At 38.1% G+C, this 20,533-nt stretch overlaps 1 protein-coding gene across 3 annotated transcripts in view; it reads left to right on the forward strand.

Moving 5' to 3' along the window:
* Positions 1-20,533, forward strand: part of Snx13 (sorting nexin 13) — a 94,687-nt gene that overhangs the window by 23,155 nt on the left and 50,999 nt on the right. For 2 of the 3 annotated variants that reach the window (XM_050158698.1, XM_050158694.1), the window contains exons 2-5: positions 13,073-13,185; positions 16,494-16,596; positions 19,037-19,126; positions 20,063-20,184. In XM_050158698.1, the coding sequence (XP_050014655.1) occupies positions 13,073-13,185; positions 16,494-16,596; positions 19,037-19,126; positions 20,063-20,184 (428 nt within the window). Of the gene's footprint in view, positions 1-10,195; positions 10,215-13,072; positions 13,186-16,493; positions 16,597-19,036; positions 19,127-20,062; positions 20,185-20,533 lie in introns of those variants that run through there. The other variant, XM_050158695.1, reaches the window with a different exon arrangement.

Consider the following 20,533-nt stretch of genomic DNA (forward strand, 5'->3'; position numbering starts at 1 on the left):
CTCCCTCCCTCCCCCCTCCCCCTCCTCCTCTTTCTCCCTTCCCCTCCTCCTCCTCTTCTTTACCAGAACCTCAATTTGTAAATGGCTTTAAAATATTTATTTAGAAATTAGACTATAAGGGAAGAAAAACATATGTTGGAAAAATGAAATGGACCAATTTTCTGTTCCCTTTCTCAGTTTTTAAATTCGTTGTAATAAACACAAGCCAGCATCATCTACTTTGATATTTTGAAATATTCTTGATAGTAGTGGAAAGGGGATCGGCTGAATTCCTGGAAAGAGATTGGCTTTTTCTTACCTTTTTTTTATTCTTTGATCTGTCTGAATCATACCACCCGCAGTTCCCTTTCCACTCCCTCCGATTCCCAGCACCTCCTCCTCTGCCCTTCACATTATATCTCCTCATCTTCTTTTTCTGTGAGCCCCAGTGTTGTGCAGCATCAACACTTGGGAGTGTTTGGAGTGTTTGCATGCCGGGTCATGTCTAGCAGACAGCTCCACAGCTCTTCTCCCATCCTATGGCTCTCACGCTACTCTTGCCCCCTTCCGTGATGTTCTCTGAGCCTTGGTTGGGTAGACAGGGCATTAGAGATCCTGTTCAGTACTGAGCCCTGGACTTAACTTTCTGTCAGCTCCTGAGATAGAGAGAGGAACCACTCTGTGTAAGCACATTTTTAGAAGGCAGTTTGACAACATGTTCATTTAGCAAAACAAAGCTAGTTCGTTTGTTTTTATTGTTGTTGAACTGCAGGTGTCTTTTGTGTTGTGTTCAGCTTTATTTTTGGTACTAGAGACTGAGTCTGTGTCTTTTCTCCTGTATACTGGGTATGCACTCTATTCTGAGACATATTCCCAGCCCATAGAACTGCTTTTTGAAGACAGTTTTTAAATTTATTTTCAGTTTTTTTAGTGTTGTAATCTTTTTTTGTCTTTTTTATTGTTTTTATTGAGCTCTACATTTTTCTCTGCTCATCTCCCTTCATCTCCCCTCCCCTTCAACCTCTCCCATGGTCCCCATGCTCCCAATTTACCCAGGAGATCTTGTCTTTTTCTACTTCCCATGTAGATTAGATCCATGTATGTGTCTATTAGGGTCCTCATTGTTATCTGGGTTCTCTGGGATTGTAAATTGTAGGCTGTTTTTCTTTGCTTTGTGCCCAAAAGCCACTTATTAGTAAGTACATATGATATTTGTCTTTCTGGATCTGGTTTACCTTACTCAATATGATGTTTTCTAGATCCATTCATTTGCCTGCAAATTTCAAGATGTCATTATTTTTTTTTCTGCTGTGTAGTACTCCATTGTGTAAATGTACCACATGTTCTTTATCTATTCTCAGTCGAGGGGCATTTAGGTTGTTTCCAGGTTCTGGCTATGACAAATAATGCTGCTATGAACATAGTTGAACACATGTTCTTGTGGTATGATTGAGCATCCTTTGGGCATATACTCAAAATTGGTATTTCTGGTTCTTGAGGAAGGTTGTTTCCTAATTTTCTGAGAAATTGCCATACTGATATCCACAAAGTGGCTGTACCCTTTACCCACATCCTCTCCAGCGTAAGCTGTCATCAGTGTTTTGGTCATTCTTACAGGTGTAAGATGGAATCTCAGAGTTGTTTTGATTTACATTTCTCTGATGACTAAGGATGTTGAGCAGTTCCTTACATGTCTTCCAGCCATTTTAGATTCCTCTGTTGAGAGTTCTCTGATTAGGTCTGTACCCCATTTTTTTTTATTGGATTAGTTGTTCTTTTGATGAACAATTTCCTTAGTTCTTTGTAAATTTTGGAGATCAGCCCTTTATCCAATGTGGGGTTGGTGAGGATCTTTTCCCATTCTGTAGGCTGTCGTTTTGTCTTGTTGACCATGCCCTTTGCTTTACAGAAGCTTCTCAGTTTCAGGAGGTCCCATTTATTAATTGTTTCTCTCAGTGTCTGTGCTACTGGGGTTATATTTAGGAAGTGAACTCCTGTGCCAATGCGTTCAAGTGTACTTCCCACTTTCTTGTCTATGAGTTTAGTGTGGTTGGTTTTATGTTGAGGTCTTTGATCCGTTTGGACTTGAGTTTTGTGTATGAATATAGATATGGATCTATTTTCATTCTTCTACATGTTGATATTCAGTTATGCTAGCACCATTTGTTGAATATACTGAAACATGATTAATAAAGCTCAGAGTCAGAAATTGGAGGTCAACATGAAGGTCCAAAAAGCAAAACAGCCAGCCACTGTTTCAGACCTCAGTCTGAATTGGTGATCCTGCCTCCTGGAATCTCAGAAGGAGACTGTGTGTCTGAGAGCTGTTTCCTCCTGTTTCATAGTCCTCTCTAGGGCTGGGATTAAAGGCATGCACTGCCCAGTTTCTATGGCAATTAGTGTGCCTACTGAGATTAAAGGTGTGTGTTATCCTAATCTGGTCTATAAGGCTGACCAGTGGGATTGTTTCACTCTCAGATCTTCAGGCAGTCTTTATTAAAATACAATTAAAATCGACTATAATATGTTTTCTTTTTTCCTTTTTATATTTTTTTATGAAAATATTTTAGAAGGAATTTAAGAACTGCTTCAGGTCTGGAAGTGCTAACTTTTATTAAAAAACTCTTCCTCATTCAGTTTGTGGTACTTTTGTGTTGCTACAAGTGTGACTCTTGCCTGCCTTTGGACCTTTTTCCTCCTCCTGGGTCTCCTTGTCCAACAGTAATAGGAGCGTATGTGCCTAACTGTATTGTAGCTGGTTATTCCATGTTTGGTTGATACCCCTCGAGGCCTGCTCTTTTCTGAAGGGAAAGGAGGAGTGGATGTGTACCCACGCTGCAAGGCCCCGTCTGCGCTCTATGCACTAGAACCCTGTTCGCGATCTTTGGGCAAGGGGCTGGAGGTTGAGAATACACACGCAGAGACAAACCGATACACAGACCTCCAATTACTGGTACCAAAAGCCCCCTTTAATAGCACCATGGAGGCTTAAATACCCTGCAGTCAGTGGCCAACAGGTGAAAATCCCATCCTCTGATCCTCTAGGCAAAGCACAGCTTCTAGTAACTTCAATTAGAAGGCTCTAGACAGGGAAGAGAGAGCAGCTGAAGGCCAGGACTCAATTAGTCCCAACAGATGTGGGGCAGGGACTGGGGGGAGAGGGTGGGGACTGGTCAGGATATATGAAAGAAGAATAAACTAATAGATTAATTTTAAAAGTTTCTTGCTGTGTATTTGTGCACGATGCACATGTGTAAGTGTGCCACAGTGCACACGTGGGAGGCTAGAGAAGAACCTGGAGGAGATTCTCCTGAACACAAGTAGCCAAGCTTGTGCAGCAGGTAATCAGCCATCTGGCTGCCTATCTCCAATTCTCTCTTTTAGTCTAGGACAGGCAGGCCATGAACTCTAGATCCTTCTGCTGCAGCTCCTGAACACCGAGGTTCTGGCATAATCCCGCTAGCTAAATTTATATGTTCTTCTCTCCCTTGCAAGCAGAAGCTCTTTGAGTATGCTTTCCACATTAACACTTGACACATACCTAGTCGATTACTGTAGAATCAGTCTGAAACCTCCAAAATAATCTTTTAAAAGACAGTAGTTTTTATGTGAAACGTTTACTTTTTTTATGGATAAAACAAGATATTAGAACTCTGTAAATGTTAACTCAGTTCATGAAATAACCAGGCCGTCTTGAAGATAAACAATTACATTTTTACTTATTATAAGGGGAAACTCATGCCATGAGAATGGGAAGTCCAAGCTCCACTGTGTCCCGCGGGAATCACCCAGAGAGAGGGAGCACCTGGTCCATCCCAGTTTTTCTTCCTGAGCTCCAGGTAGCCACGCCTTAATTAGCTTCCACTTCTTAGAGGTGATTGGTTAATAAAGCTTCCCCCATCAGAACTCAGTACTCAGTCATCATCATTATTTGGGTTTTCAACACAGGGTTTCTCTGTGTAACCCTGGCTGTCCTGGAACTCTCCTTGTAGACCAGGCTGGCATCCAACTCAGAGATCCTCCTGCCTCTGTCTCCCAAGCGCTGGGATTAAAGGTGCATGCCACTATGCCCAGCAGTTCAGTATTTAAAATAATTTTCCTCTGAGTTGAATAGCTTCACGTATGTTGTACCGCAGTTAACTAATCTGATAGGAGATGTGTAACCGAAATTGAGTTTCTTGGACTGGAAAGATGCAGCATGTTTAGTTGTTATTTCCCTGTAGTGATTACTTGAGAACAAGTGTACTTAACTGTCCAAATGAGTGTTATGATTGGGTTTTAGAAATATGTCAGTGAAACGTTTCAGAGATAAAAGTAGGAACAGTAAATCATGCTCTTGCCGGCTCCGGCACTTGTCCACCCCCAGGTTGTAGCTTCTTCTTTTGACTTTTCTCCACTAAGAACCGAATTCCAGGTACAGGATTTCAGCTTGAAAATATATTGAAACATTCCTTTTGCTAAAACAACTGTATCATTATACCGACCAAAAAATAGAATTTACTAATGTCATTATTGTAACGATCCCTAAAACAACTAAATTAAATTTTCTTTCTCTTACTTGCTTCCTTCTTCTTTCTTCCACTGTGCTTTGCTTAAAACCAGTTTGAGTAATTTTAACACGTTGCTGTTTTAATCTAATTTCTTTGTGCTCTTACTCCATTGTCTGTCTTTTACCCCTTGAGCTTCAGTTCTTGAAGAAACTGTTTGTTTTCTTTAGTTTGTTGTCCTGTGGTGTTTCCTGAAGTCTGAATTTTTCTTAGTTCATCCCCATGGCATTTATAACATTTTCTTAGTTTTCTACATTTTTAAAGTAAAATGCAGGTTTGATTTTACTTTTTCCTGTAACACCTTTCCATAGATGGTGGTGTTTGTATAGCTTTATTCCACAAGGCGGCATTCGTTTCTGCTCTGCTTGCATGGGTTAACAGCTGCATTACTGCTAGGCACACAATATTCATTGTTATATGAAATATGTCTTAAAAATCTGTGTTTTCGTCACCACTGCCTTGATGGTTGTTTCATTCTCTCCTGCCTTGTCAGTTTGTCAGTTCAGAAGAGATCCCTGGGACCTGAAGAGCAGTGTCCATCACCACAGCATTGCTCTGCTTGTGCGTTGGTGGGTGGGGCTCTTCAGGTCGTCCTGAGTCCTCTCAGTGAGTTTTTGTGGTGCTTGAGGGTTCTAGAAGTCTTTCTACCCAGACTCAGAATCAGACATCCTTCTGAGTAGCCTTGATGCATTGCATTGGAACTATAGCATTGCTTTCTACGGATAGGTAACTACTTAAGGCCTATAAAAAGGCAGAAGTATGTTGTTTGTCTTTCTTAGGATATTTTCCACTAAAGACCCACTATCAGTTTACCATGCGGTGAAAACTCTGGAAGGGGTTTCTCTATATGTGTTTATCCCCTTCCAGTGTAGTTTTGATAATTATGTAAAAATATATTTGCTGTTCCAAGGTCATATCTGTAGAACGGGTATTTTTTTTTTTTTTTTGAGATTTGTCTCCTGTATCCCACTGTGTGACAGAACCTGTCTGTCATTACCTTTAAAGAGGGAGCTTTTGTAGCTTTCTCTTTGTAGATGACTGATAGCTGTGCATATTAGTATACCATTTTATTTAGGGAAAATAATTAAAATAAATATTCTGATAGAAAATTTATTCAAAATGAATAGGACTTATTATTATTACTAATTATTTTGATAGATTGTGTTAACTCACACTGGAGATTTAAGTGTCTTATTCCTCGGTATATTTAAATTTTTGCTTTCAACTATTTCTAAGACAGTTTTTTTGTATGAGATATATAGCAGTGTTAGCTAAGAAGTGTTTAAATTTGACTTTAATCTGGCAAAAGGAAATGTTTATAAATATCAACATGTTTTCCTAAATAGTGAAAATTCTGTCAGAAGGTTAGCACCTTCCTCCTCCAAAGTAAGCATTGTGTTAGTGGCATCTACTAACATTTGTGGCATACCATAGAGGTGAGGGCAGTGCTGTTTTTAATGTGTGTGTGTTTTGGTTTCTGGAGAGTGCTAAAAAAATTTATTCTTTTAAAAAGTTATTTATGGGGTTGGAGGGATGGAACAGCATTTCAGAGCACTGGCTGCTCTTCTAGAGGAGCTGAGTTCAATTCCCAGCACCCACATGGCAGCTCACAACTGTCTGTAACTCCAGTTTGAGAGGATCTGACACCCTCACATAAGCAAACACGCAGACAAAACACTGTTGCTCATTAAGTAAAAACAGATAAATTATTTTTAAAAATAAAAAAAAAATGTAGGATGTCCTGTATATGTGTTGCTTTTCTTTGTTGGGGAAGAAAGTTTCTTTGGCCTATAGCAGGGCAGAATATAGCCAGTCTTGAAGGGATATATAGAGAGAGTAGGCAGAGTCAAAGAGATGCCATGTGACCTCTGAAGGAGAAAGATGGACTCTTACCAGTAAGCCACAGCCTTGTGCCGATACACAGATTAATAGAAATAGGTTAATTTAAGATGTAAGAGTTAGTTAATAAGAAGCCTGAGCTAATAGGCCAAGTAGTGTTGTAATTAATATAGTTTCTGTGTGATTATTACTCGGGTCTGAGCAATCTCTGCCTACAAGCATTTATTCTTTTGTTTATGTGGGTGTTTTGCCTGTTCATATGTCTGTGTACCATTTACATGTCTGGTGTTCAGGGAAATCAGGGGTGTCAGATTTCCTGGAGTTAGGTATAGATGGTTGTGGGTCACTGTGGGAGCTGGGAACCTTGAACACAGCTCCTCTAGAAGAGTTCCCTGTGCCTTAAACCCCTGAGCTATTTTGCCAGCCCTCAAGCCTATTTTTAACAAATTTTTGAATCTTAAAATTTATTTCAAAAAATCTTTACGTTTATTATTATGATAGAGAAATAGGTTTCTAGTAGTTTCTTGATCAGTCTGTTTCCTTCGCCTGTCTGCTAAGACTCTTGTCAGAAATCTAGAAAACTGTAGCAAACCAGGTTTGCATTTTTGAATCAGAGTATTTGTGGCAGGTCTGTCAGGATTGTTTATTTCTGTACAACCTCATAAGCGTTTTATGTAGTTTTATTGTTCTTTCTGCATCAGAGAAAACATTCAGGAAATACGATTTTCTGATTTAATTTTAATACTGTAGTTGCTTCTGGTCCCTAAATCGTTGATTCCACTGTTTGTGTTGTGGGAGCACGGAGGAGGAGTGCAGCCTAATAACATCACTGTGGTTTTGCCTGCTGGAGCTTCACACTTTGTGTAGGTATTGTAGAATTGATAGGGTCTAGTTTAGAAAGAGTTTGAGCAGATGAGATGGCTCAGTGGTAAAGGAGCTGCTGTACAACTGGAGTTTACTCAGGACCACGCACAGGTGGGGCAAGTGCGTACGCAGCAGGTGCACACAGGAATAGCAAATACGTTCTTAAAACTCACTGAGGTCATAGCTGCTGATTTTCTTACGTTTTCTTTATTATTGGATTCTTAGAGTCCTGGTAGCTAGTGAGAGATCATTTATTGTCACTGCTTTGATAAAAATATTAAGGACTCGGACGCTGGTACTCCTAGCACTTGGGAGGCAGAGGCAGGTGGATCTCTGTGAGTTCGAGGCCAACCTGGTCTACAGTGTGGGTACCAGGAGAGACTCCAGAGCTACAGAGAGACCCTGACTCAAAAAGTAAAACAAACAAAACCCCCAAAATTAAGGACTTGGAAGTCATCTATATATATGCAAGTAATTGTCCTAGAAATGTGTAAAGGAAGCAGTTCTATTACCAAAGAACCAGAATGTATGTGTAAGGTATAACTTACTTATTGTGGCTATCCTCCCATTCGGAAAACCCAAGGGTATTCACACGGAAGTGCCTGACTGAAATTTTGTCCGCATGGTCCTTGTCCCTGCCTACTTCACAGAAGTATGGAAAACTTTGTACAAGTCACCATTGTCAGGCTTCCTTCCAGAGGTCTACTAGGTACCTTGAATGGAGAGAGTGAAAGAGCCTGTTTGTCCTTCTGTTACTGAACATGAAAGAGAAGGTTGGGCTGTTCACTCAGTATTGATACTTTAGATTCCTGCCTGGCTGCCCCCGGAAATCACAGGCGGTAGATAGGTTGACCAGAGTATGTGGAGCTGACTGAGACGTTGCTGCTATTTTTACGTGGTATTCCCTGGAGAAGGAGGAGGGCGCTATTAATTGGTTTTGTTGTGGAGGGTGGAGTGTTGGCATGGATTGTACTGGCAGGACCATGTGATGCTGACGCCATACGGCCAGGTGAAGAGGAGCGCTTGCATTTAGGATCTCTCCACCGGCTTTCCCGTAGTCTGCCCTCTATTTTCTCTCCTCTAGTTTCTATTTTTGCTTTTTAGCTAGTAAATGGATGAATATTTACTATGGATGGTAAACTGACTTGGATATACCAGACCTTGATCGCATTATAATCTTAAGAGAGGCTTTGGTTTCTTATCAAGATAGCATTCAGTTGAAATTCCTAGAGAATAGCTTTCAGCTGACTATAGATAGAGTAAGGCTGGAGGAAGACAGACTAGACTTTTGAGAATGCCATTTTTAGGGCTGTTTTGGTTGTTGAACTATATATAATTTAAGGGTTGCATTGAATGTGTATAAACTTTTGAGATTCTTGGCCCTATCTGTTTGGTTACCCTCTGCCATGTAATGTATATAAAATGTATTTGGGGCTGGGGAGATGCCTCAGAGGCTGAGAGCACTGGCTGCTCTTTCAGAGGATGTGGATTTGATTTCTGGTACCCACACGACAGCTCACAACTGTCTGTAGCTTCAGTTCCAGGTGATCTGGCACCCTCTTCTTGTCTTTGTGGGCACCAGACACACATGTTATGCACATGAAGGCAAAGCACCCATAAAAATAAATACATAGAACAATCAAAAATAGACTTGTTTTCTTATACCTCTAAGAGTAGTTTATCCTATCTAGAGTCATTCAGATCAGAGCCTAAAGCACTTCATGTCGGCTTCTGACAGCTTGTTCACCTGCTGATTTGAACAACTGTCTTCACTTGTCCCTACTTCCTACATGCCAGAATATTCTAGGACTGCTGTATAATGGAATATGCTGTGCATTTATGAACAAAGCTGCTTAATTAATTGGATGTGGTCAGACTAACTTGAGAGATGATCTATTCTGAGAATTCTGCATTAAAAGAGTCTTAGTGGGTTTCTAGAAATACATAAAGTTTCTAGTATTAGTTGTATGTGGTGAATTTTAAATTTTGAACATAAGTTGGCTTTGATAGACATAAAATAATTTGTTTCTATTTGCTCTGTATTATCAAGAGACATACATGATACTTTTTCTTTCTTGATTCTGAGACTTTGAAAGAATAATTTTTTTGTCTTTTAAAAATCTTTGTACAGTTTCATGTATATACATAAGGACTTTGAGGTTTTTTAAAATTCCTATTTCCTTTCTCATTTCTTCCTCTCTCCCACTAACCCCTTACTAAGGTCCCACCCCTACCATCAAGCTTTCCTTTTTGTGTAACTAACCCCAATGAGTTAGTTAGAATTGCTTGCAGGTGTGTGGGTGAGTAGTGGTGTATGAGTAGCCTATCAGGCTACCCCACTGAAGAAAAGGGCACCCCTCTTCTGGTAGCCACTCTTGTCAATAGGTCTTGAGGGATGGGGCCTCATGGATCTCTCCCCCATTTATGATAAAATGCTTAGGGGTCCAGTCTTGTACATACATGCACAGCTGTCATGAACACTTAAGTTCAGTGGCTGTGTGTCATGTCCAGAAGACGTTTTCATTGCACACTGCTGCCGTCCTCATGCACCCAGGTTTTTCCCGCTCCGTCTTTCGTGCTGTGTGTATTCCGAGCCTGATCCTCAAACACTGGATCCTTGGCATTACAGTGTTAGGTGTGTGACCTTGTGAATTATAAAACATCTTTATACCTTAATATCTTTAATATATGCGTGTTTATATGTACGTGTGTGTGTCATCTTTTTTTTTTTTTTAAATGAGGTGTGGTCTCTTGTAGCCCAGTTTGCCCTTGAACTCAGTGTAGCTGAGGATGATTTTGAACTTGATTTACAGAGCCTTTTAGCGTTTAGAGGAGACTAGGATGATTTATAACTAAAATCTTTTTGATTCAAAAGGCTAAACGATTCTGACAGGTTAAGAAAAGCACTGGGTGCTACCTCAGCTTCGATGCTGTGAATGGAAGCTTAGGTACTTGAAACCTGCGGAACTGTGGATGACCTTAAAGGTAACCAGCTTAGTGTTGTGTGTGTTTCATGGATAACCAGCAAAGACATTTTAAAGTTTATGTGTGTTTAGCAAAAAAAAAAAAAAAGGGGGGGGGTATATTAGGGATTATTTTAATGTTATGAGCCCTGTAGATTTTTTTCTGTTTTATCTTTAGGTAATGCTTGTCTAAATTTGTGAAGGTTTTTGACAGTGCAAAATTATATTATCCTTGGTCATTTTAGGAAATAATTAGAATTAAATTTTTAACTGGCATTAGATAAAATATTCAATAAAAATTTTTTTGGATAATGTTTCAATAAGGAATTTTTAATTTAAAATTGGCAGACAGTTGTAGGAAAGTAACACCAAAGCAAACGACCACTTGACTTACTTCTCTAGGGTTTTATGTTTCTCCCTGGTCTCAGGATACAGTTCTGCACTGTGCTTGCCTAGGGTAGAAGAAGTGCAGGGGCAGAGGGTGAGACCCTTGGCTTTGCAGAGTATGACCCAAGTGTACACACAAACACACAGTGAAATTGCAAAAGAATAAATAAAAACAAAACAAAAATTCTCTCCTTAGTTAAACAAAGCACTGCTTTGTAGACTTTTTCTTATGTGTATATAATGTCACATGGGATAATAGACGTGTAATTGTGAGTTACTGTTTTTAGACAAATATATTGGTATCGATTATTGTATATTGATACAAAGTTAAATTATATTGACTATTGTATGCATGCATGTTTCTACCTCTGTTTAGAGCATTTTTTATGTATTGACATATATTGTATTGATATATATTGTATATGTTTACCATATTGCAGTGTACATTTCTACCTCTGATTAAGATACTTATATATTGTTTGTATATTGATACATATTTACCATACTGCAATGTATATTTGTACATTGTTTATATTTGGAGGTCATTGTCCTCATTTGTTTCAGTCGTTTATTGTCTTAGTCTTTCAGTTAGATAGGTATTGAGAATTATATAGATCAATAGTCATCTAAGTTTGTCATTTATAATTAGACTAATCAGGTTTTTTAGATACATAGAGAGTATTTGTGAAGGCTCTCCTGTCTCCAGTTTCAGGCTCCTTTTTGTCCTGTGATAGGCATTTTACTGTTTTAAGAGTGTATGAATGTCATTCCTCAACCAGTTATTTAGTTCTGAAACAAACAAGCATACATATATGTATACAGAAATGGCAGCACCAAGATGAAATCAGACTGCGCTGGAGAAGGTGGGCTGGCTAGTGCCTGCACCATGTCTGCTCTCACCTTTCTGGAGAGTTTATCAGAGCTCTTGGGGAGGTTGGCGAACAGTTTGGGGGACCTTGGGAAACAGAATGTCTCTTGTTGCTAGGCACCGGGCAGTATTGCAGGGAGGTGTAGGTGTTGTATGCTGAGCTCGATGACAATCAGAGGGACCAGGCTGCTTTTTGCTTTATTTCCAATTACTGTCCTACTTTGAGTTCTTAGGCGGAAGGGCAGGTGACCACTTCTGTGGGTGAAATATTACTCCCACCTGATCCGAGAAAGAGAATGGGGAGGCAGAACAAAAAATTAACAGCCATTCTGGCCCTGGTTAAAGGTGTCAGTGGTCAGGATGCAGAGAAAGGATGATAAAGATAACGGCAAATGGGTGGTGGTCACAGAAAGACGGACGCAGAGCATAGGAGAGGACAGGAGTAAATGAAAATACTGTTTCCAAGTAAGTTGTGGAGAAGCTTTCTGCTCCTGTGTTCTCTAACCAGTGGAGCTGCTGAGCCACCCCATTTCTTTTTTTCTCTGTCTGGTGGACTGTGTGCTCCCTGTCTGTGTGTTCTCCCTCACGAGTGTACACGTGTGGTATATAACATGAGCTCCGTGTCAGCACCTTGAGCTGAGCTTATTGCATAGGAAGCAGTCAGTGCCTGGAGGGCACAGACCCTTTCGTTCACAGTCCGTAATGTGGGTGTCTGTGCTATGGTTGTTGTCGGTAATTTTGTGTAGTGTAACATCTTGCCATGCTTTCTATCCCTTTTTCCTCTTGGTTCAGTGTCTAATTGTTTTGTTTTATAAGACTGTGCTTCTTGATGACAGAAGACAAATGCCATCTTTGTATATATCACAGTACACAGCAAATTGATGGAAACACTTTTTGAATTGAATATCTTTATTTATTCATTATGACTTACATTGCTGAAATCCAGTTTGCCCTTAACAAAGGAATACGTTCACTGGATAAAACAGAGTGATTCTCTATGACAGCTTCTCTTTCTAGGGATGGAGACTGGGAATGCTTTGTGAAACGTGTGGCTAGCTTTGGTGGTGCATGTTGGGATTTTCTCAAGTCTATGTTCATAACTTTCTGTGTAGCATTTGGATCAAACAAAAATGCCATAATTTTCAATGAGATAGATTACATACATTAAAATTTTGATTAAAAATGTTTCTTTGTGTTATAAGTCTTGAGATTGAATTTTAAAGTATTATAAATAATAATGACTTTGTAAACTAGTTAGTCATGCTATTCAAACTCTTCTGTATGCTTTTGCAACTATAAATATCCAGTTATATAATTTATTTCTCATGTAAGGTTTTCATTCAGTAGTATTATCACATTTTTTTCAATATTTGTTGATGATCTCTGTTAATCTCTGTGTATTGTTTCTTGGAAATAAATAAACATCCAAGGATATATTTCCAAAAGTAAATATTTTAATACTTTCTGAAATGATACCATACATGTATAAAAGGACAAACTTAAAATCATTAGTGTTTAAAAGAAGAAATTAAAAACTACTGAAATTGTTTTTGCTAATTCATATGAAGAATTCTTTCTTTGGTTTTTATTTACCTTTTCCTCCTCTTGTCTCTGCTTTGTTTCAGGCCAGTCTATCCATATGGGGATGGGGAAGCCTTGGCATTGTCCTTTTTCTAGTAACCTTTGGACCCTTTGTAATATTTTATTTGGCATTTTACATCCTCTGCTTTGTGGGAGGGTAAGTATGCACAACGATAATTTTATAACTTAGTGTTATTTGTTAAAATTGAAATAAAATGACTTAGAACTCATAGTATAATTTATTTGTGAATGCTGTTTTCTCAAATTTTGTTTACTAAAGCTTAAAAAAAAACAAGTAAAGTTAAGATACCCATTTGTATGTGGTGGATATCTTTACAAATGCAATTTCAGTGATTAAAGATGAAAATGTTTTTCATAATATGAAAAATTTTAATGTAATTCCTGGCTAAGGTTAGAATTTTATTATCTGCTGTGATGCTTTGATCAGCTGAGATAACACATCTAGTTTTACTTTTTAGGAGGTCCTGTTTCATTAACCGGATGGCAGATACTAATTGTGCCTTCTGATGAATGTTTCTACTTTTATCCAGACAGTGCAGATAAATACTTGCCTTTACAGTTTTCTCTTTATGGTTACTTGGTTTGCAGTGTTTATGATTTTGTTTAAATTGACAAGCATTTATAAAGAAGGTTCCAGCCAAGCGTTATTAATGCTTTGTAACAGAACAGTTGGTATTAGACTCCACATGGGGCTATGCCTGTGTAATACTTACTGTCCAGTGCAGCTCAGCCAGATGAGTATTTTGTTCTTGATGTGTGTTGAGAAAGTCCATTGTGATGTAATTAGTGTATGGTCTACACTTCCTAGTTCTTTTTGAAAATATTTTGAAACCTCCCAACATTTGGAGGAGTTTCTGAGCTTCCCGTTTCAGGTGATTTATTGGACTGTACACGTAAACAAACACAGCAGAGCCTGTAGACACTGAGGGGTGACTTCTGAAGGCACCTACTACCCATCACCTCTTTCAGGCCATAGGTTTGAAAGTCATGTTCGTTTTCTAGGGAGCACACAGTGATGACTGAGCAGTTCTGTCATAGACCCCACAAAACTGTAGCTCTTGTTAGATTCAGTATTTTCTTAGTAATTGTGTAGACAGTATCTTGTTACTGAAAGAAATAAATAAATCTATTTGAGCCCCAGGAGTCAGGTGATGGAGAGTTCAGAGTATCCTTGGTACTGGATGTCTGAACGCAGGCAGAAGAGATCTCCAGCTGCACTGACTGTGGGGCTGCTCTTTCCCACGGGCCAAGGTGGCTTCTGCTGACTGAAAAGATTATTTTTCTTATAGAAATGTTTCTCTAAATCTTAGAGTCTAAAAGGTAGAGATTCTACTAACTTCATAAGTAGAATAAGCCTTTTGTCAATATTTCCCAACACTTTGGAAAGAGGGGAATTTTAGCTTTAGAGACAAAGCTCAAGAGTTCTAAGATGGTAGAGCTCTTTCTCTGCCCCTCCCCCATCCCACAGGGTTTCTCTGTGAGCCCTGGTGTCCTGGAGCTCACTCTGGTTGGCTTCAAATTTAGAGATATGCCTGTCTTTGAGTGCTGAGATTAAAGGTGTGAACCACCTCCACCAGACTTGAGAAGGATTTCTTAACAGTAAATACAGATTTGAGACACAGAAGGGTGACTGACCATCTACTCACTACAGAAGTACTAGAAGTTTTATTGACCCCTTTCTAAATTCGCTAATTTATCAGGGAATAATTTTCAAAAAATGGCTTGAATACTTAGCATTGTATAAAAATTTAGATAAAAATAGATTATTGGAAGGCATGGTGAGGTTAGTAAAACCTCTTTAGATATTGCTTAGAGTCATTGGATGGAGTCTGAAACTCCAGGCTACTGCTGTGCCCTGAACTACCTCTGTACCCAGCTGAAGAGGATTAGCTCCTGAGACTGTCTCAGAGTATTCAGGGTTGCTCAACAAGTTATCACCTTCTGAGTTTCCCTTTTTGTGGCCTTGATTCTGAGGACTGATTGCCCCTGCAGGGAAACTTTGTGTCATTCAGTGGATTGTAAATTTAAGCAGCAAAATACATTTTTAAAGTCAAATGATGACACTTCTTAAGTTCAGAGTTGTTTGCTACGTTTGGCTCTGCCGTTTTATTAATTAAATTATGATTAAGTTTTTAAAGATGTGTTTTTGTTATTTACTTAATGGGTTTGGAAGGAATGTATTTTCCTGTGGGCAGCCCATCTTGCTCTGTGATAAAAGAACAGGTTTTGAAGTGTTCTGTAGTTTATCCATCTAAGATGATGATGATGTAGGCATTTTTCTTAGTGTTTTTAAAGCTAATCCTTTATTTACAATTGTTAAGAAAACTTTTTGAGGAAAAAGCACAATGTATTTTTATAAAATCCTGGAATATTATCAATACTGCATTATTTCAGGACTTTCTTTGCATGTATTGGGTAGATTATTAATTTATTTATTTTGGTTTTTCAAGACACGGTTTCTCTATGTAACAGCCCTGGCTATCCTGGAATTAGCTTTGTAGACTAGGCTGGCCTCAGATTCTGAGATCTCCCTGCCTCTCGTGTGCTGAGATTAAAGGCAGGAACCACAATGCCCAGCTGTTGGTGTTTTGTAAGTGCGCTTCATAATCAGATTAAACTGAAACAGGCCCAAACTGAATCTTAGTAAGAATGTCTGCCCTACCACAGGTAATAGGTATTACGAACTCTGGAGACAAGCGTATACATGCACTAGCACACACGCACACACACCTACACACACAGTCACGTACACACATACCTATGCACACTATACACTTACACATTCACACACATACACCCTCATACACACCCACAGACACTTGCAAACACTCAGGCATACACTTACACATACATACACATACATACTCTCACAGAAGCACACTCATTCACACACATGTGACGCACATACATATATACTCAAAATACACACCCACGCACATATACACACTCACACACATATACATAGAGGCTTGTATGTATTATATGTAACTTTAGGTAAATAAATAATAATGCGATTTCTCTTTTAGACATCATCCATGTTGTTTTACCTTCTTTCCTTCCTCTCCTTTGCCTTTTGTTTTGGTTTTGGTTTTTCAAGATAGTCTCTTTACGTAGTCATGGCTGGCTTCAAACTCACAGAGAGCTGCCTGTTTCTGCCCTTTCAGTACTGGTATTAATGGTGTGCACTGCCACTACCTGGCTGAAGGTTTTTTTAAATAAAAATTATTTGAGTAAAACTTCCAAAAATACGATATAATTCACTTAATATTTCTAGCTGTTCTTAATTTCAAAGCCTAACAAAATTTGTCAATCTTAATTTTCCAAATTGCCAGACTTAGTTTTTAAGAAATGGAGACTCATAAAGTCTGAGCAGTATATTCACTAACAAACTTGATAAAACATAGAAATACTTTGTGTTTTTAATCTACAATTACTTTCCCCCAGGGGTTTAGTGGTCACTCTCCTGTATGGGAAGACAAACTCAGAGAAGCACCTCGAGCTGTGCGAGCACTCCTTCCTGCCTCCAGCGCCGCCCGGGGTCCCCAAGGTGAGACACGGCATCCTGAGGATCTTGTTAGATGATGTGTGGACAATGGGAAGGCAGCTTTGAGGGAAAGATAGAAATTGGTTAGTTTAGTTTGTTTTCCTGTCTTAATATCAAACTGTCATTTATATAATTTATAAGAAGACCAATGAATATTTGGTTTAAGAGAAAGAAATTGAATAAGAATCATAAAATGTACACTTTGTAATTACTTTGAAAAGCATATTTTGTAATTAATCTAAAGAATATCTAGTTTTAAGAACTCCGGTCTTATTTTTATCATTCTGAATTAAGCTATTTTTCTGTTAAAGTATCAGATTTTATAAATGAAGTAGGTATTGCATCTTGTGGGTACGTAGAACTCATAGTTGTTATATGCTCAAGTTTTGTGTGATGGGGGTCTCATGTGGAGAGACAAATGATTTGAATTTAATGCTAGTAATTTAACTTTAAAGTCACTTATACTAAAATATAAATGAAACAAGTCATGTACAGTATTAGTTTATATTGTAGAAATGAAAGAATTTCACTTCATTCTGAGTGTTTTATTTTGATCACCTTGATTATCACGTTATAACGTTTTCTTCATACTGTTTATTATAATTATTGTGCATATATATTTGTATACATTAGTGGGTCGCTGTGAAATTTCTGTGTAGGTATGCTTTGATCCCGTCCACCCTTCGGACTCCTCTCTCTCCCAGTCACGTCCTCATCCTCAGAGCCCCTTACACTCTTGGAGAGAAACCATGAGACCTTGCTTACTTGTCTTTCTATGTTTGTCTTATTTTGATTAATACATGTCTTCAAGATCTGTCCTTTCTGCAGAGGCCTGCTTTTCTTCTTCTTTATGTACAGTAGGACTTCCTTTCATGTCCACACTGAGTTATCTGTCTGTAGCCTGGCTTTATCCTGCACGCTGTGAGCAGCGCTGCAGGAACCGTCACTACACAGGCATCTCTGATACAGACATAACCTCCTTACGATAGAGACCCTGGAGTGCTGCAGCTAGGCGGAATGCTTGCAACTTTTTTTTTTTAATTACCTATCCTTCATTTCTTTCTGTTTCTGTAGAACTTTCATTAGTACATATTCTTTGATTTTGCTTACAAAACTCTAAGGAATTAGACCTTCTCTTAACCATTTGTAGTTTTCATTCATTTGGAAACTACATAACAGAATAGAAAACATTTGAAGAATTAAGATTTTATATAGTGATAAAATCAAGACTAGTTAATTTTTTTATAATCCAGTTTTCATAAAGGATGCAAAAATAGTTTTGACTTGTTATTTAAAAATGTGATTGGTAAATATAGTCTATGAAAAAGAACTTAATGGTTCATAGTACACCTAAGACATGCATTTTATATATACTTATGCCTTAACAATAAGTTTGCATTCTAAGCAGCCCGTTACTCAGGCATTTTCTCAGTTGAGGATCATAGAATGTGTAAAGCCTACGTAGATGGTGTAGCCTACTACATCCCTCGTGTGTGTGTCCTGTCTCTTGCTTTAGGCAGTGAGCTTCTCGCTAGTTTCTGTACTGAGTACTCTGATCACCCTAGAGCAGTAGTATTTGCATTAGCTAGACCGTGAAATGAAACAGTGAAAATGTGGTCTAACCGGTGGATCTCTGTGTTTGAGGCCCAGTGTGTTCTACATGGTGAGTTCTAGATTAGGCAGGACTATATAACAGGAAAAAAATGTGGCTCAATAAAAACATTTTAGTGTTTGGGTTCTTGCTTTCAAGGTTTTTAAGGGAACTTGTTGACGTATGTGAACTCTGCTAAGCCGTAGGCTGTGAGTCACCAGCTTGTCTCCTGTCACCTGTAGTTTTCCTTTCTTCTGCTTCTTTGCTGTGCTAGGACTTTGTTAACGTCATTGTAATCTTAAGTTCTGTTGTCTGCCTCGCATTTGTTATATCACTGCATATTGATGCTTAGATTTATTCAGGAGGCTCCCACTTCTTTCCCTATTCCCTCGCTAATGGTTATTCTGATAACGACTGAAATGTAGTGAACTACATTTCCCTTGTTTTTAATTGTCTCTAATTAAAGTAACTTTAAAGTGAATTCATTTGATAGTTAATATGCTCTTGGTCCCCAGAAAAGGAGAGGGACCACAGAGAGCACCAGGAAAGACAGTACGTTGACAGATCAGACATGTTAGCTTCACAGTTGGAGGTCTGGTTGAACAATAGCAGTGATTATGCCTGTCCATTTAAATCACCTCTTGTCAGATTCATAGAAAATAGTAATCGCTTTTGTTTTCCCAGATGTCTAATTTTGTTACTCTGAGAAACGAAGTTTGACTTAAACTTATTTTAACAAATTTTTTATTGCCTGGAAAATAAGGGAAAATATAAAAAGAAATCGATTTGAAGCACACTGCAGATGTTTGAAATCAAGGGAACACTCAGTAACACATTATGGTTTTCCTTAAGTGCTTAGAAGAAATGAAACGAGAAGCCAGGACTATTAAGATCGATAGAAGACTGACAGGTGCCAATATAATTGATGAACCTCTCCAGCAAGTGAGTTTCAGTATGTGGTATTTGGATTTCATCTCTTGTATTTGAGTTATATTTCTTTTGGAAATACTAAGGTGCACCTCTTAGCTATTTAATTTCCTGAAATTTTATGATAATGCTATCTTTGAATTTTATACGTACTAATTATATTTATTAGGTGCCTATAATGAGGCAGTTTATTTAACATGATAGCATTTATGGGTTAATGGCTATTAGAAAAAAAGTTTTGCTGACATCTGATATTCTAGTAATTTTATAATTTAAAATATTAATGTATCAATCTTGTTCAAGCTCGGTGTTTGATAAATTAGACTTTTGAGTTAGTTTTATTCCTTTAAAGATGTTTATCACCAGTTTGATTAAAAGTGTTAATTAGAATTGGGAGTAGATATCCCTCTCTCAAATATTTTTTGATAATGTTTTTGATTATATGATCATTATAAATAATTTATACCTTGAACTTTAATATTTTATAAATTAGCCTGTAGTTAACTTATATGACTTGTAGAAATCATAATCTTGATATTATGGACTAACAAACAGTACTGGCTGCATCAAAGGTATTAATAGGATTCAGTTAGTTTTGTGATTAGATGACAGTGGATCTGATGGGATCTGTGAAGCACTTGAGCTCTTGGTGTCTGCTGGCATTATTTACCTCCCCTCCCAGGGAACTGAGCCGGACTCAGCGTAGTAGAGCACTGAGTGTGGGTAGTCATAGATAATGTTCTAGTTTTCTCAAAAATTGAAGGTGTATGAATTGGGGTATCAAACATTTTTTGAGATGGTTTTTAACATGAGATAATGAAGAGAGGAATTTACCATCACAATTTAAGATGTGTAGAAGAATATAAGTCGGCCAATAATTGTCTTGTTTTTGGTTTTTGCTCCTGTTTTTAAAACCTAAAAAGTTGTTTTTTTCCTAATGTTTTGCTATAGGTTATCCAGTTTTCGTTGAGGGATTATGTCCAGTACTGGTATTACACACTGAGTGACGATGAGTCGTTTCTTCTTGAGATTAGGCAGACTCTTCAGAATGCACTCATTCAGTTTGCTACTAGGTAAGATTGCTGCTTGGAGTTACACAGAACAATTCAGGTGTGTCATGTATTACAGTAGGAAACAACTTCCAAATGAGGGGGTTTTTAGCTAAAAGGTAAGTTAAATAGTGGACTGTTATTATGGGATGTTATCACATTATCTACACAAACATACTTTTATTTCTCTTGGACAAAGTCCTTAATATTTTGTGGAAATGCAAATTTCTCTGAAGTATTTGCATTGTGTTACATTCTAATTAGCAACTTCATATTTGTCTGTCTTTGTCCATAGTTGCCATTGTCCGTCAGTTTTGATTATAGCACTTAGTAGATGTGAGATAGCTTATCTTTTTGGTTTTGTCTTGAGTTT

The sequence above is a fragment of the Alexandromys fortis genome, unplaced genomic scaffold, assembly GCF_014885135.2.
Source record: "Alexandromys fortis isolate MF-2015 unplaced genomic scaffold, M_Fortis_MF-2015_v1.1 scaffold_101, whole genome shotgun sequence".
NCBI classification, from domain to species: Eukaryota; Metazoa; Chordata; class Mammalia; order Rodentia; family Cricetidae; genus Alexandromys; species Alexandromys fortis.